At 34.0% G+C, this 15988-nt stretch overlaps 1 protein-coding gene across 1 annotated transcript in view; it reads left to right on the forward strand.

The window, feature by feature from the left end:
* The window catches only part of LOC128991800 (adenylate cyclase type 5-like), a 45039-nt gene extending 30471 nt beyond the window's left edge, over positions 1-14568 (forward strand). Inside the window, exons 12-20 of the mRNA XM_054414989.1 lie at positions 263-400; positions 977-1116; positions 1705-1847; positions 2842-2951; positions 3878-4088; positions 8273-8404; positions 10234-10358; positions 11390-11515; positions 13322-14568. Coding sequence (XP_054270964.1) covers positions 263-400; positions 977-1116; positions 1705-1847; positions 2842-2951; positions 3878-4088; positions 8273-8404; positions 10234-10358; positions 11390-11515; positions 13322-14506 — 2310 coding nt within the window. The 3' untranslated portion in view covers positions 14507-14568. The remainder of the gene's footprint in view (positions 1-262; positions 401-976; positions 1117-1704; positions 1848-2841; positions 2952-3877; positions 4089-8272; positions 8405-10233; positions 10359-11389; positions 11516-13321) is intronic.
* The last annotated feature ends 1420 nt before the right edge of the window (positions 14569-15988 follow it).

The raw sequence follows: 15988 nt of genomic DNA on the forward strand, positions 1-15988 counted from the left end.
TATTTTGTTGTTGTTTATGTAAAACACTGTCAATGACTAATTGTAAATATTTTTATACTGTATTTTTTGGAGAAAATAAAATATTCTTATTCTTATTCTATTCTTATTCTTAAATTGTGCTAAATATCCAGTCTTGATGCACAATATAATTGTACGAATTCAGACTCTTTCAAGCAATTTTTAGCCTTGAACGAAACATAAAATGTCTCAAACTTCATTGTCTTATTTGCTTGTCGAACATTCATTCTGAGTTTGTATCTAGGTATCAGAAGACTCATACTTTTGCAGAACCCTGCTGGACATTGAACAAGCAGAAGAAAGATCTTTGACTCCAATAAGATACATCCAGAAAAACCCATTGAATGAAACATGCGCAGCAAAAACACTTCCTTATCCTGAGGTAGACTGCTCCCAGAAAAAATGCTAGGTCATATAGACATCCCAGAAACAAAAGAACCCTGAGCCATTTCGAGCCGCGCACGTTTAAAGGGTACGCCACACCTACCGGCGCGAACCACGTGATCTTTTCTGCGCAGGTTGTTTTGTTCTTGGGATGTCTATAGAAAATAGGGTTATTACCGCTGACATTTACAGAAGAAGACATCTCGTCTAAATGGACTTTTTTAACCATAGTTTCAATTCAAAACGACGGTTGTTTGAGCCACTGACATAGTGTGGCACTATGAAGTTTCAAATTTCTTCCTTAGTTTTTGATACCGTACTATGAAACATGATGTGACAAATAATAAGATAGGTACTACAGTTTACAATAAGTTGTAAACTTATTGTCAATTGTTTCCAATTATTGCCAATCAATTTACAAGCAATTTACAAAATGCTAAAGACAAGAAGTACCGTAACTGTAGACAACTAAAACAAGATAGTTTAGTACGAGCTAAGTCAGAGTCGCTATGGTAGGACTACATATTGTTACATTTCTCGTTTCTCTGTATGTTCAAATTGTTTTTATTTTCAGCATACACTTCTGTACACTATCCTAATGATGATCATGACTGGTGCCTTCCAAATAGTCATGTTCAGAGTCAAGTTTATGATAATGTTGGGACTTTGTACCGCATATACAGTGCTTTTGATCACCGCTCCTTACTTTATGGAGTAAGACTTTAAATACTCTTATCAAAGTAGTTTATTTAATCTTACAATTTGAATGTGCATTGTGCCATGTTGCAAGATTCTAGATTTGAGTATGGTAAAAATAGTTTTAAAACTTGTTATGCTGTTGTGTAGGATATATTTTTGAAAAAGTAAACTAGAAAGTTTTATTTAATCTAAAGCAAACACTAATTGCCAATTAGGGACGGTTGCTATCAATTGGAAATTGATTTCCGTGTTTGGAAAGTTCTTGTCGTAGTTTGTACACTGAGGTCAGACATTCAAAAGCTGGCATCGTCAGACATATTACAAAAAGACTCATGAAATAAAAATTACAAAAATATTGGTTAGTTACTTAGTTATTTTGTCTTAAAATTTAACATTGTTGTACAACCGAAAATAAACAACATGCCTAAAACTACCTCGGATAAGCCTAAGGCTTGGATAACCGGGGCTTGGATAATCCAGTGTACTATATTTAACCGGCTCACTCCTAGCTTTTATTATACTTTTCCCCAAACAGATCTTTGGGGCCCGAACGGGTACACAAGGTTAAAAGAGGCAGAAATGTAACTAACTACGTCTGAACAGGTTAGTTGTGGACACTGAAGCTGCTATCAAGTACTTTCTGATGATCATGGCTCTGACATCCTTCCTGCTTCTGATGCTGATTCAGAGTCAGCAATCAGAAATCGTTCACCGACTTGACTTTATTTGGAAAATCAACGCTCGATGTGAGTTTTTAATCAGTTCATAAAATTTTTAATGGACTTGTCACATAACAATAGTGGACAGATCAAATTTCACTGATCAAAAGGAGAGGTTTAGACATCTTAAAATATAATTATATGTTAACTATAATAAGTTCTTACATTTTTACCAGATAAATTCATGTTTCTTATATTTTAAGTGCTTAATGCTTGGATGAACTACTGTTTAATTTTATAGAATTCAATATTTTGAGATAGCGACATACTCTGAGGTGGGTATAAGCTTCGGAATAAGAGTGCTTGATGAGTGTAAAGAATAGTGAGATGCCCTGTGTAGCTTTGTACCATAGACAAAAAGAATTAAATATAGACCGTCAGCTGTGCTGCGGTTACCGTTGATTCTGGAACACACCGCTCGGAGCACCGTGTAGTTAGCTACTTAACTACGCGGCGCTCCAAGCGGTGTGCGCCAGAACCTATGGTAATCGTAGCACAGCTCACAGTCTATATTTAATTCTTTTTGTCTATGTTTGTACTGACTAGATCAGCTGTTCGGCCAGAACCATTAAAAACTCAATGATCAGAGACAGAAAGGTGCAGTTTTGGATTGAACCGGCATCCTTCTGGTTACGAGGCGAGCACTTCTGCTACAATTAATATATCTGATGACATGATGCTTTACCAAAATGCTACCTTTACAAAACATGGTTCCGTAGAACCACCAAAAATTCATCAGTTACCCTGAGCTAGTTCAGTTTGGAAGAAAGTAGTAGCTTTTTGATGGTTCAAATATGTTATTTACCCTTACAATTTTGTAAACTGATCCCAGAGCTAGAAAGTTATTATATAATTTTTTTTTTTTTTTAACTATCTAAATGCTTAACATGAATTACTAGACAAATGGTTCCCAATGATTGTACATAGGGATATTGATAGTGAATCCATCAATAATTGATTCATTTTGAACTAAAATCACCTGAAACATTTAACTACATGTTAACTTATTCATTACCTATAGCTGACTCAGAAAATATCCAACAACTCCAGAAATTCAACACCAAACTGATAGAAAACATCTTACCTGCCCATGTGGCCAAACATTACTTAAAGATGGACCGCCTGCAGGATGTAAGTATATACAACAATAAGAATAAGAATACATAATTTATATTTTATAGTCATTAAAAACCCAAGTGCAATAAACATAATAAGTATTTAATTTTACATTCAAAACAAATAACGACAACATACAAAATAAATTGTCTCTTTTGACACAAAATGAAGATTTCTTAACTCTGCATAAGTTGAATTGATTGTTTTGTTTGAGTAAATAAACGATCTGCTTTTGTTATAAGCGTGCATAATAATGTGCATAATAATGAAGGAAATAAAGCAATAAAAGCTATAGTTTGGTAGTGTACCTAATGTTAATGACTAATCTGTTGGCCACTCGCCGTGTTATTGCTGGCTGATACATTGTGCAGAATAAGATTAAAATCCTTAATTTACTACTGTAGTGTGACTTTCTCTCATTAAATGTAAGAACTAAGAACTCAATGTCCAGGGTTAGCTCAGGGTCCACCGGTATTATATTCCATGAGCTAAAACAAGAGAGTCAAAGGATTGGCTTAGAGTCGAGGTTAGAATCAGACTGAATGTCAACAAACCTATACATGCTAAGGTTTCCACTAGCAGGATCTATAAAGGTGCTACAGATTTCTCTAGCGGAATTGGGTCAGGTGTTAAGATTATTCGGATCAAGTGCTAAGTACTCTAGCAGGATCGGGTCAGGTGCTAAGATTACTTTGATAGGATCGGGCCAGGCGCTAAATTACTCTAGCAAGATGGATTCAGATGCTAAGTGACTCTAGCAGTATGAGATCAGCTGCTAGGATCACCCTAGTAGGATGGACTCAGGTGCTAAACGCTCTTGCAGGATTTAGTAGCAGGCTCAACACCCTTGCACCTAGTAGTGGTGTGCTGGATTTCTCTAGCAGCAAAACTATATCACGCCTATTTATTCTTTCTCCTCATTTCCCTTGGTCTTTTCTCAGGAGCAGTATCACGAGGAGTGTCTATCCACTTGTATCTTGTTCGCGTCCATCACAAGGTTCTCGTTCACCAACATCGACGGAGAGGACTCAGAACGCAACGTTGCAATTCTCCATGACATCATATCTGACATCGATGAACTGCTGAATGAGCCTCTCTTCTCCTCCATAGAGAAGATCAAGTCTACCGGAGCTATTTACATGGCTGCTTCAGGTATTGTAGAAATTGTGTAGCAACACTATTTTTGAGACACTGAACTTTATGTACTTTTAGTTACTTTATACTTTACTAGTGAACCTGTGTGGCTCGATGCCCCGCAAAATAACATATGAATTTAGAAAACAAATTCATCGTGTTATATTGACTCGACATCAAAAAATAAATACAGTAAAAATAAAGCCTTAGAAGAGAAGCAGTCCAGCCATTTTCTAGCTGTATGTATATTATATTTAGTAAATTAATAAGTGTTCAAGTTCAAGTATGATATAGGGTAGTTATTTTTTAAAGATTTTTAAAGACACATTTAAACATTTTATCATATCAAACCAGTAGGCCTATGTAGAATATTTTGACTTTTGAGGGTCATAAAAAAGCTGCTTGAAGAAAACACTTTAAAAAATAAAAACTAAAAAAACAATATTTTAACCACAAAAGCACTTCCATGAATACTAAGATTTTAGACTTCAGGAAGAAGATTACCCTCGTCGAAATTTTCCATAATGAATATGTGTAACCTATTAAAAGATGTAGCCTTACTTAAAACAACATATAATATAGTTGCTCATGACTGATATTGGTCTGGGTAAGAACAGTGCTGCTCTTTAAATAAAGTTACTTGGCTTAGTGATGGGAGAATCGAATACAGAATCGAATAGTATTCGAATACAGCCCGAGTATTCGTAGATTCGAATACTTCAGATTCGTACGAATAATTTTTTGTGAATACTCTTGACCGCAGAATTTGCAGGATTTCTTGAATCTAGAAAGCGAATTCGGGGGATTCAAAAATGTATTCAACACTTTTTCAACTACTGAATTCCCTTTTGAATATCTTACGAATCCGTAGCATTCGTAAGAGTACTTAATGTTTTTACTGCAGCATTTGTTTTCATATATTCGTTATAGCCCTATAATTTACATAAGATTATTATTAATCGTTAACATTTAGAATATATTGGATATTTAAAATATTAGGTTACTACTGGTAGAGGGCAATTGAATAGAATTTATTATAACTACAACCGATTTATGTAGTTACATGGCAAAATAACATGCATATCTGATGTAAATTATCCATACAAATGAATAAGACATATTATTAAAGATGTTAATTAGTTAATATAATAGAAAATAATACATTAATAAGACTGTAACTGACCATGAAATAATTATAAGTCAAAATAAATGTACCTTTTAAAAATCATATAATTTAAAATTACATTGAACAAATTATATTAATGAATTAATTACTGTAAAATGAAATAACAGTGGTCAAAAGAACGGTTGCATTATGAAAAAAGAATAACACACTCATTTTCCATGCTTTGCATACCCAAAGGTGTTCGAATACAAGTATTCGTAAAAGTATTCGAATACAGGGGAGGCTACGAATTCACTGTATTCGATTCTTTAAAGTATTCGATTCTCCCATCACGAGCTTGGTGCTTTCATAACTGCAAACTCAAAATACACCCACAAGTAAAAAAGAATCAAGTTATTGGTTTAAAAAAAAAAACTATGTTTGTGTAACAACATTATTCACATGAAGTAGAGGATTTGTTTGATTTGTCGATCAGCTGTTTAGTTTCAAATGAATTAATAATGTCAAAGATTTGTGATTTTAAATACATAAATTATTATAGTAAAGTTTTATAAATCATGGTAGCTTATTCTCAACAAAATTTTACTATTCCCAGCATTAAAATAAAGTAGCAAGATCCATTATGAGTAAACTTTAAGGTATACAATCCTTGATTGAAATGTAGTATACACTAGCTGTGTACCCGTTCTACGCACGGGGATCTTATAATATTCAGTTGAAACCTTCTTATATAACGAACAGCAGTTGGTTTGCATATTTTAAGATATGCTGGCCAAACTATTATACATAGCTTCATTTTATGTTGTTTTTTGTTGTTCCGGATCGGTATGACAATCAATAAAAGGTTAAATTACCTCTGTGTCTGCCGGTCGATCCTATAATGGTAGGCTTACTTTTATTTTTACTATCTGATCTCGTTTGCATGGCTCAATCACGTCCTGGTTGAAGTTCGTTCGCTACGCTCACTCACCTGTATGTTGGAGCTCGTTCGCTGCGCTCACTTTCCTTCAGGTTAGCTCGTTCGCTACGCTCACTTGCCTTCAGGTTAGCTCGTTCGCTACGCTCACTCGCCTCCAGGTTGCAAATTAGCTGTTGTCATAAATGTAAAAGAAATAATAGTGCTAGTGCTGCACCCTGTTGGTAATCCTTGTAACTTTAATGCTATTGAACATCACAGAACAGAACCAACTTGTTTAATTGAAACAGCTGTTAAGATTCAATAATTTCATTTCTCATAAGGTTAACATGGGCTTCCAGAAATTCCACGTCAAAAATCGACAAAAACTTGATTTTCAAGGGTTTACTGTTAAATATCTAACTGTCTCATATTCGATGAAATACGTCTAAAACCATCTCATATATGTATAGTATTTGGAAAATAAGTTTCAGGCGGGACAGTGCTATAGTTATTGAGGAGTAGTTGTAATAAAGTGCGTATTTTAGCGTTACCAAGAGAATGACAGATAGACAGACAGACAGACAGACAGACAGACAGACAGAAATTGAGATAAGGTTTGATTCGGTTTCTCTGACCTATGAAATGTAAAAATAACCAAAAAGTTCATTATTCTAAGCAATGTACAGACAAAACTCTAATTTTATTTATATAGATTAACAGTCATAATACACAGCAATTTATTTATGTAGTAGACTTTGACTATGTTAAAGTAACAAACATATGTTTTTGTAAATACAAATTATCTTCTATGTTATCCTTATGGAGAAATACGAAACTTTAAAAGGCGCCAGGGCCTCACTCTCTAATTATTTACCTAAAAAGAAAGATTCCTGCACAACTTCACGTTAACGCTCTTTCCAGTGACACCAAAAACATGTCAATCGGTTCAGTAGTTTTGGAGGAGTAATTGTCACAAAAAACCTGCTTGCGTATTAAAAATAAGTATAGATATAGATACTTTTCGATGAAATGGCGACCATACAAAGTAGGTATTTTAAGCCAAGTATGAATGGAGATGAGTGTAGGATGAGTGGCGTGATCTTGTAGTCTTGTTAGTGACTAAGGCCGACATATTCCTTAGACACAGCTGTTAATTAATAGCCCATACAGCTAATGGCAACTAAGGGACCTACAGTTTATAGTGGAATCCGAACCACCTCAATTGATTGAGTCAGTGTTGTGTTAGCATTCCCAATTCAAACCCTTTGCGGTCTTTTGGTCTGACTCACTGCCTCACACCTCCTGGTTTGATGGTATTGACACGTCACACAAAATACTGACACCTTTTTTTTAGAAGAACAATAAGGCCACACATTCCATGCTACCACAAAACCATGAAACGTGATGTAATAATGGCTGTATCGAATAGTTAGTGAATGAATGAATGAAAAAGTGCTTTTATTTACAAAATAAGTGCTGAGTACAATGGACATTCTTAGGACTTCATACAACAATGATTATTAAGACCGTCTGTTGCGGCTGGCGTACACCTGGTCAGCACTTAAAATAATGATCAAACAGGAATAAAATGAAATAAACTGTCTGGTAAAACAAATGAAGAAACCAAACAATATATTTTTTTTGTACAATGGAGATATTTTAACTAGAAGAATATAAAGAACACATATATTTTAATTACAATAGTTAATAAAAAATAATAAAAATAAATTTTACTTTTTTTACAAAACAATACATTTATCCATACAATCTAGAGATGTTTTATCAAAAAAGATTATAACAACAATTAGAATAGTTAGTGACACTCAACAAAAGCCAAAATAAAAAGATAATGCTGGATGTGGGATTGCAAAACGCCTCTCTTGCCCAAATGCCAATATCAGCCGCAATGTTTGAAATTTATTAAAACTGTGTTCTCGGCTAGTACCGTATTCAAAACATTTAAAATTCATCCTTGATAATTAACAGATTGTCTCACAATGTTAAAAGAGGAAGCAATCTCCTGAACAAAAGAAAACTGAACTGATTGGGCTATTATACTATTATGAACTTTACAAACTTTTCTGTGGTGCTTTACTAAATATTTGTACAATTTGGTGCTAATAATAAATTCTATAAATATCTTATAATTATAAGTTTTTGTTATTTGCTGTTTTGTAGGATTATCATTGACACAAGAGAACGCTAACTCACATGACCATATACTCGCAATGGCGTACTTCGCACTGACTTTGCTGGATCAAATCCATCAGATTAACATCAGACATGATACAAGCTTTGGTGTTAAAATCGGTTAGTAATTTTATTTGTTTAATATTATAATTTATAATCTTTCAAATCAGCATTACATTGTGGTATGATCATTCAAAAAGAAATGTTAGTAAGGAACTTTCAACAAGTGACTATAACTAGTAAAAAAGTGTTTCTTGGATGTTTGTCTTCAAAAAATATTAAATAATAATAGAAAAGTTTACTATAAGTATTGCATTATGATACAAGTTATTTTTTAAATCGTTTGTTTTTCTATTCATCATTTCTATTCATGTTTTTCATTCACCGGATATACAGTGTGTAAATTAAGTATGGAAACAAATCTGTATTTTTAAAACCGAAATAGATAGAAATATTCTATTTGTGGCAATAATAGTTAACAAAGATTCCGCAATTTTTCACATGAAAAATATTTTTTTACCCCCCTAACAGGGTAGGTGGTAGGGGGTGACTTATTTTTTTCAAATAGCAACCCCTATTGAGTGACCCCTCATTTTGAAGGGTTTGTCAAAAGAAACACAATGACGCAAATCCGAGGTGAATATCTCACTCCTAGCTAACATGGCGGATATTCCAAAATGGGCTTTTTTTTACAAAAATTAAATTTTTCATTACCCACCATTTAGGCTAGGGGTGAAATATCTACCTCGGGTTTGCGTCATTCTTTTTCTTTTAACAAACCCTTCAAAATGAGGGGTCACTCAATAGGGGTTGTTGTTGAAAAAAATAAGTCACTCCCACCCCCTACCCTGTTAAAGGGGTTGAAACAATATTGTTAATTAAAAAAATTGCGGAACCTATGTCAACAATCAATTCCACAAACAGAATATTTCTATCTATTTCGGTTTTAAAAATACAGATTTCTTTCCATTATTTGTGAAATTGGTGCTTTTCACGTACAATAAATCAAATTTTGGAATATCCGCCATTTGGGCTAGGAGTGAGATATTCACCTCGGATTTGCGTCATTTTGTTTCTTTTGACAAACCCTTCAAAATGAGGGGTCACTCAATAGGGGTTGCTATTTGAAAAAAATAAGTCACCCCCTACCACCTACCCTGTTAGGGGGGTAAAAAAATATTTTTCATGTGAAAAATTGCGGAATCTTTGTTAACTATTATTGCCACAAATAGAATATTTCTATCTATTTCGGTTTTAAAAATACAGATTTGTTTCCATACTTAATTTACACACTGTATATTATTTAAGAATTTAAGTTTGGAAGTATATCAGTTATTTCCTCTTCATTTATATTCTGATACTTGTAAAAAAAAACCACATTAGTATAGGGCCAGTCCAGTGTGAATGTAAATTTACAATAATTAGTGTACAATATAACATGTATGTTTTCTGCGGAAATGAGTACCGGTAATTATAGATCGAGTAACTATCAGTTTCTAGTACTGTACAATGAAAAATTGTTTTGAAAAAATACCATTTCTTAATTCTTTAACTCATTGAGATGCCTAACATCTTAAAGGCTAGCTTTTATAAACCAGTATCTGCAGGACTCTTATTTCATTTTGAAAGAAAATGGTTCACCAACAGAACAAAATTTAATCACTGGAGTCAATAGGTTTAACTCAAATCAAAAATCAAAATTAGCTAGATTTGATTTGATTTAGGTGTTAAAGCAGGAGCAAGTTTAGTGGTAAAGAGCAGGATTTTAGTCCCTGAGGTTCTGGGTTAAAATCCTGCCAATAACCTATGGATATTTAAGTGATAATGCCACAACTAGTCTTAGCCTGAAGAAATGTATTAAATAATTCCAGGCTAGGTTCTAGAAAAGAATCACAATTAAGGTGTTTATTTCTACAGCTATATCGTGTTATTTTTGTATGAATCGCCAGGTATAAGTATGGGATCAGTGGTAGCTGGTGTCATTGGAGCGTCCATGCCACAATACGACATTTGGGGCAACACAGTCAATGTGGCCAGTCGTATGTATTCTACTGGTCTGGAGAATCATATTCAGGTATTCTGCTACAACAACATTACGGTATACAGTGTGTTAAAAAAGTCCTGGAACGGCTTAATATTTTTTAACCAACATAGGTGGTACAGTTTTGTATCTAGATAATTATCATCTACCTTTTTAAGCAATTATAAATTTTCCTCTCCTCCAGGTGGACGCGGACCTAGAGGAAAATTTATAATTGCTTAAAAAGGGTAGGTTTTCATGATAAATGTCTAGATACAAAACTGTACCACCATATCTTTGTTGGTTGAAAGAATATTAAGCCGGTCTGGGACTTTTTTAACACACTGTATAGGTTATGTATTTGTGTCTATAGCGTTCAACTATATAATATTGAAGCAAGGGAGCCTGCAGGGGAGCGAGGTATTGTGGTAGAGCGAAATACTTTGGTACCCAATGTCACAGGTTCAAATCTTGCCAATAACAAATGGCTTAGCTATGTGATGACACTGCAACCATCTAGGCTTAGCCAGGAGTAATGTGTAAAAGGGTTATGGGCTTGGGCATAGTGTCCTAGGATGAGAAAGTAGAAAAGAACAAGGCACCACCAGGAATTTTTTTCAGGGGTTTTCATGAACAACTGAACAAAATTCCACTATTTCTCATTTTATCTCTGTTTCTATATAAATATCGTACCTTGCCTAGCAGTTTCAGTTAGCAGATTTTTTATCTTTACTGTACACATCACCTCATCAATAAATTTAGGCAGCAACAAACTTTGTGTGACTATTATAAGCCGAATATGAATGCACGATGAGTGTAGAATGGAGTGAGATGACCTGTGTAGCTCTGTTACTGACTAAGATTAGCTGTTTCTAAAGCTAGGACCAATTATTAAACACCCTGATTTTCAAGGACAGCTGGGTAAAAAAAAAGTATTGAAAAATTCAAAAATTTGATGATTCCAAAGTTTTAACATTCATTTGTATGGTGGCTTTATAGTTTTTATAGTGTTATAAAACCTTTTAGCATCAAAATCCATGTATAATTGATTCATTCCTTCAGTTTTTCTCTGTATCTCTTTTTAGGTGACAGAAAACTTTGCCGCAGTCGCAGAGAAGAATGGATTCACAGTAAGAAAGAGGGGCGAGGTTTTTGTTAAAGGAAAAGGCTCGATGGTGACATATTTTCTTGTTAATGGCCCTGACATTGAGGTTAATTTTTTGTGTTAACCAGTTAGATAAAAAAATATAACTTTAATACTTATAATAGATTAATTACCCTTTTTTGTCTGCAACCCAAATTACAAGTACTGTACCATAAGACACTGTTTAACAACAAAACAAGCTCACGTTTGGTACGCCTGTATTCTGTATTTCATTGCCAATCAGCTGATATGCATTGTTGCATAGTTATCTATCAGTTTAAGTGTTATTGGGAAGTTATTGCGAACAAGTCACAACTTTGCGTTTTTGCAAGCTCTATTTTATTGAGCATGTAAAAAAAACTTACATCTTAATTACAATTATCAATAACACTAAACCTCCTCTAAAACTGGAACAATACATATTAGCTGATCGGTAATCTTCTATATATATAAAATCCAATGTATGTTTGTTTGTCCTTTATGGACTCCGAAACCGCTCGACAGATTGTAATGCAACTTTCAGGCATTATTAAGCATTATTCAAGGATGGTTTATGTAAAGTTTAGTGCAGATCCGTCAAAAGGGCTTCGCCCCAGTGGCTCTGGGGTTTCCCATGTTAACCTTATGAGTACTCATATTTAAATGGAATTAAAGAATCTTAACAGCTGGTTCAACTAAACAATTTGATTCTGTGATGTTCAATAGCATTAAAAAGTTAATAGGTTTACCAACAGGGTAAGCACTATTATTTTTTTCAATTTATGACAACAGCCATTTTGCAACCAAAAGGTGAGTGAGCGTATTGAACGACCTTCAACCTGGAGACGAGTTAGTGTAGCGAACGAGCTAACCTGAAGGCAAGTGAGCGCAGCGAACGAGCTCCAACCTAAAGGTGAGTGAGCGTAGCGAACGAACTTCAACCAGGACGTGATTGAGCCATGCGAACAAGCTCATCTTGAAAATGAACGAGCATTGACATAAAACCACATTAGGACAGGACGCCGTCTCTCGGGCCAGCTAGTTAAGTATAAAAAACAGGGATACCATAAAAAAATACGAGCTGATTTTGTTTTTAAAAAGTGTCTCACTAGTTTTATTTAACTGTTGCGTTTGAAAAAAAAACACCCTGTTTGTCAAGGGTACACAATTTTAACGTATTTCTTGGTCCTGTAAAGATCTAGAGTGTTGTGTATTTAAATTTTTACTATTTATTTATTTATCTCACCTTTTTTCCTAGTTTACTACGCTGGTGGCACTTTTTAGACAAAGTCTTTTACTGGTCACTTTTTAGGAGTTTTAGTCAACAACTTTTTGGGAAAGCGGTCAAATTCCGTATAATTGTGGGTGTGCTGGGAATCTAACCCATCCCTCTCGTACCGAAGTCCGAGACGCTAACAACACACCATAAACTTTATTTATAACTTAACTATTTTACCTATCAGTTCGTTCATATGCTAGCAATTAAAAAGTAGAACCATAGACTAACGCTCACAAGTATAGACTCATCATCCCATTGTAAATTTAGAAGCTCGCTTTCCTTGTCTAGTTCATGTTCGGCGACAATTGTGGCTAGTGTCGACGGCGAGTTTGGAGATTCAAAATTTGATCTCATTTTCATGTGATCACGGAAGGTTCAGCAGTACTATTAATTTAAGTTTTGATTGTGTAATAAATATTTTATCACCAGGATTTTTTCCAACCGTAACCAGGCAAGTAAATAAGTTTTGCGTTAGAAATTTCTGGTGTTGACCATTACTAGCGATTGGTAACTTTGCTAGATTTAACACTATTTTTCAAGTAGGGATTGATTAAACAGTATTAGTGAGGGCACTGTGATTGTATATGCAATTTAAAATGGCTTTATACTTTACAGGATGCGATCCAAAGAGCAAGAGACCTGAGGCGGCCTAGATCCTCAGTGGGACTTAGGGCGTCCCAGGGAAGTCGAACAAGTTGGAAACATTCCAGGAGCGAAGGTAGAAGTTCTACAGAAAATACCACTCGAGGTTCTAAATTATCCAAGCTTTTTAAAGGATTATATAGTCCCAAAGGAAGTGTTGATAGTGGAAAATTGTCAAATGCAGCTTCTAGTTCTATTCTACCAAATAATAGTACACGGCTATCAGAGATGTCAGACCATGAAAACACATCTCAACCGTCTTCATCAAAAAATTCTAATTTTGCCCATCTTTCAGTAGATCCCACAACAAAAAGTAATAAAGAAGTTCAACTAAGAGGATCAATCGCTGGTGTTCCCAAATCGAAAAACAAAATTTCAAAAGGGGATGAGGATGAACCCTTGAAAATCACTGATATTAACAAACCACAAGCAACTGTTTATAACAATTCAGCGAATGAAAACTCGTTATCACAACATGATAATACAGCACAGAGTTCTAAAACTAATCACAGAGTAAGTTTTTCGTTAGACAATGAAATTCCAAGTTCCCTGACGGACTCTAGAAATTCTGAAGACGAGGCTAACAAAAGCTTCAATAACTCACCAAAACGGAAGATATCCAAATTTAGGAAATCAAATTCAAAACACCAAACAGGGAACATTAATAACAGCATGGAGGAGAAAAGTTTGGAATTTTGGAAAAAACAAGAAGCAGCAAGAAAAAGGATATTAGAAACTACGAATATGAAAAGAGTCAGTTTTTCTGAAGGAAATGAGATCGATAACACACAAAGTTCTTTACAACACTCTGAAAATATCCAAGAATTCCATCCAGAAAATGATACGAGTAGGCATCCGAGAAGACGAGGGAGTATTAACCGAGTAAGCTTCTCAATGGAAGATGAAGAGATTCCAATTTCCCCAAGAGCCTCTGACAACAGGCAGAATAGTAAAAACTTGTCGAGGCGAATGAAGTTTTGGAAAAAGAAAGATTTAGGAACAGGACCTAGAATTGAACCAGATCCTCTCCATACCAATCAAGAACCACCTTCAGAAAGTACTGAAGATTCACAAAGTCAAGAGAATTCAGATGAGTCGTCTTCCTCTTTCTGTAACTGGATATGGTCATCCCTCACCAAACATTTTTCGAATCGCTGACAGTTCAAGTCAATCCCAAATAATTCAGCCAATTGTTTTTAGACTTTACACAGCTTAGTGATACTTAGGATTTTTATCTTAAGGGGATACGCCACTATCTGTAGGCCATATTTTAAATTTTTTTTACATTTTCCAAAAGTTGCATTTTTAGATAGGTCATTTAAATGTGAACATTTAGCTAAAATTGTTTGCCAATCTGACAACTCCTTCTAGTATAAAAAAAATAAAATATAAAACGCCACAACCAGCAATTTAACAACATTTTGAACTATTTTTTTTTGTTCCTGATATGTACACTTTTAATTGTGTATCATAATTATGTATTATGAAGGTATAAAGTAGGGTACATTTATGTAAAACAAAATAAGTACTTTGCTATTTTTATATATAATATAAAATAATAAATTAGTGTAGTTATGGGAATTTTTCTCCTGCCAACCACCTGTTACATCACCTGCGATTATCTCAATACCGTGTTTTTTAGGTTATTATTGTACAAAAGTTTGAATAACTCCGTTAGTACTATACTTATAGTATTCAAATTTTCACCAGACCTTCTTTATATAGTAATACAGGATTGTGTGTATAGTAAGCCCTATAGCATTACATTTACTAAAAATATTTATGTTTACGCAAAAATTTTAAATATTTTTTTCAGCTTTTTTATATTTTGAATAAAAGGTGTCCTAAAAATTTGGTTTTTTTAGTTACCATAACGATTATACACAGAATTACTCATTATTTCATCCTGAATCAGGAAATAAATAGAATATGTCATTCTGATCAGTAGTTGAAAAGTTATTCTCAATAACGAATTCTTAAAAATTTTGGTGAAAAAAACTAAAAACGCATATAAATTTAGTAAATAAGTTATAAATTCAATATTTTTGTACCTAAATCTTCTAACTAAGTCTAGTATAAACAAAATATACTAACTAGGTTGACAAAAATAAAATAATAAAAAAAAAGTTGGAGATAGTGGCGTATCCCCTTAAGGTAGTAATGTTAAGTAAAGTTTTATTATTGTTCCAATGTCCATTCTTGTTGCTTGAAGGAGTTTAATCAGTTTTTTATTAAAGGTTTAATTTCTGGCAGAACCTTTTCATCAACAATTCTGGAGCTTACAGTTCATGGTATGTTTCATGATGTTATGTTTTAAAGACTTACTTCAGATCCATCTTCAGGCTAACAATATTATTGGCATGTCTATTCTGAGTAAAGGTCTTTTTTGTCCACAGGAACATATATGCAGGGTGACAATTAGTCTTAGGACGACTTTATAACTATAAAACTAAAAGTGATCACAACAAAATTTAGCATATCATTACTGGTAATAAGTAATCTACTTTTTTGTGTACATTGTGATCGGATGCCTCCTATGGGGGACGGCCCATAGGGAATAAGAATGAAATCCTAAAGGTAAGCATAGGTTGATATGTGAATCAAATTAAATATCTTGTTAAACTAAAAAAAATTCCTCAA

This window comes from Macrosteles quadrilineatus, unplaced genomic scaffold, assembly GCF_028750875.1.
Source record: "Macrosteles quadrilineatus isolate MER2022 unplaced genomic scaffold, UCM_ALF_1.0 Scaffold_4__1_contigs__length_99947679, whole genome shotgun sequence".
Lineage (NCBI taxonomy): Eukaryota > Metazoa > Arthropoda > Insecta > Hemiptera > Cicadellidae > Macrosteles > Macrosteles quadrilineatus.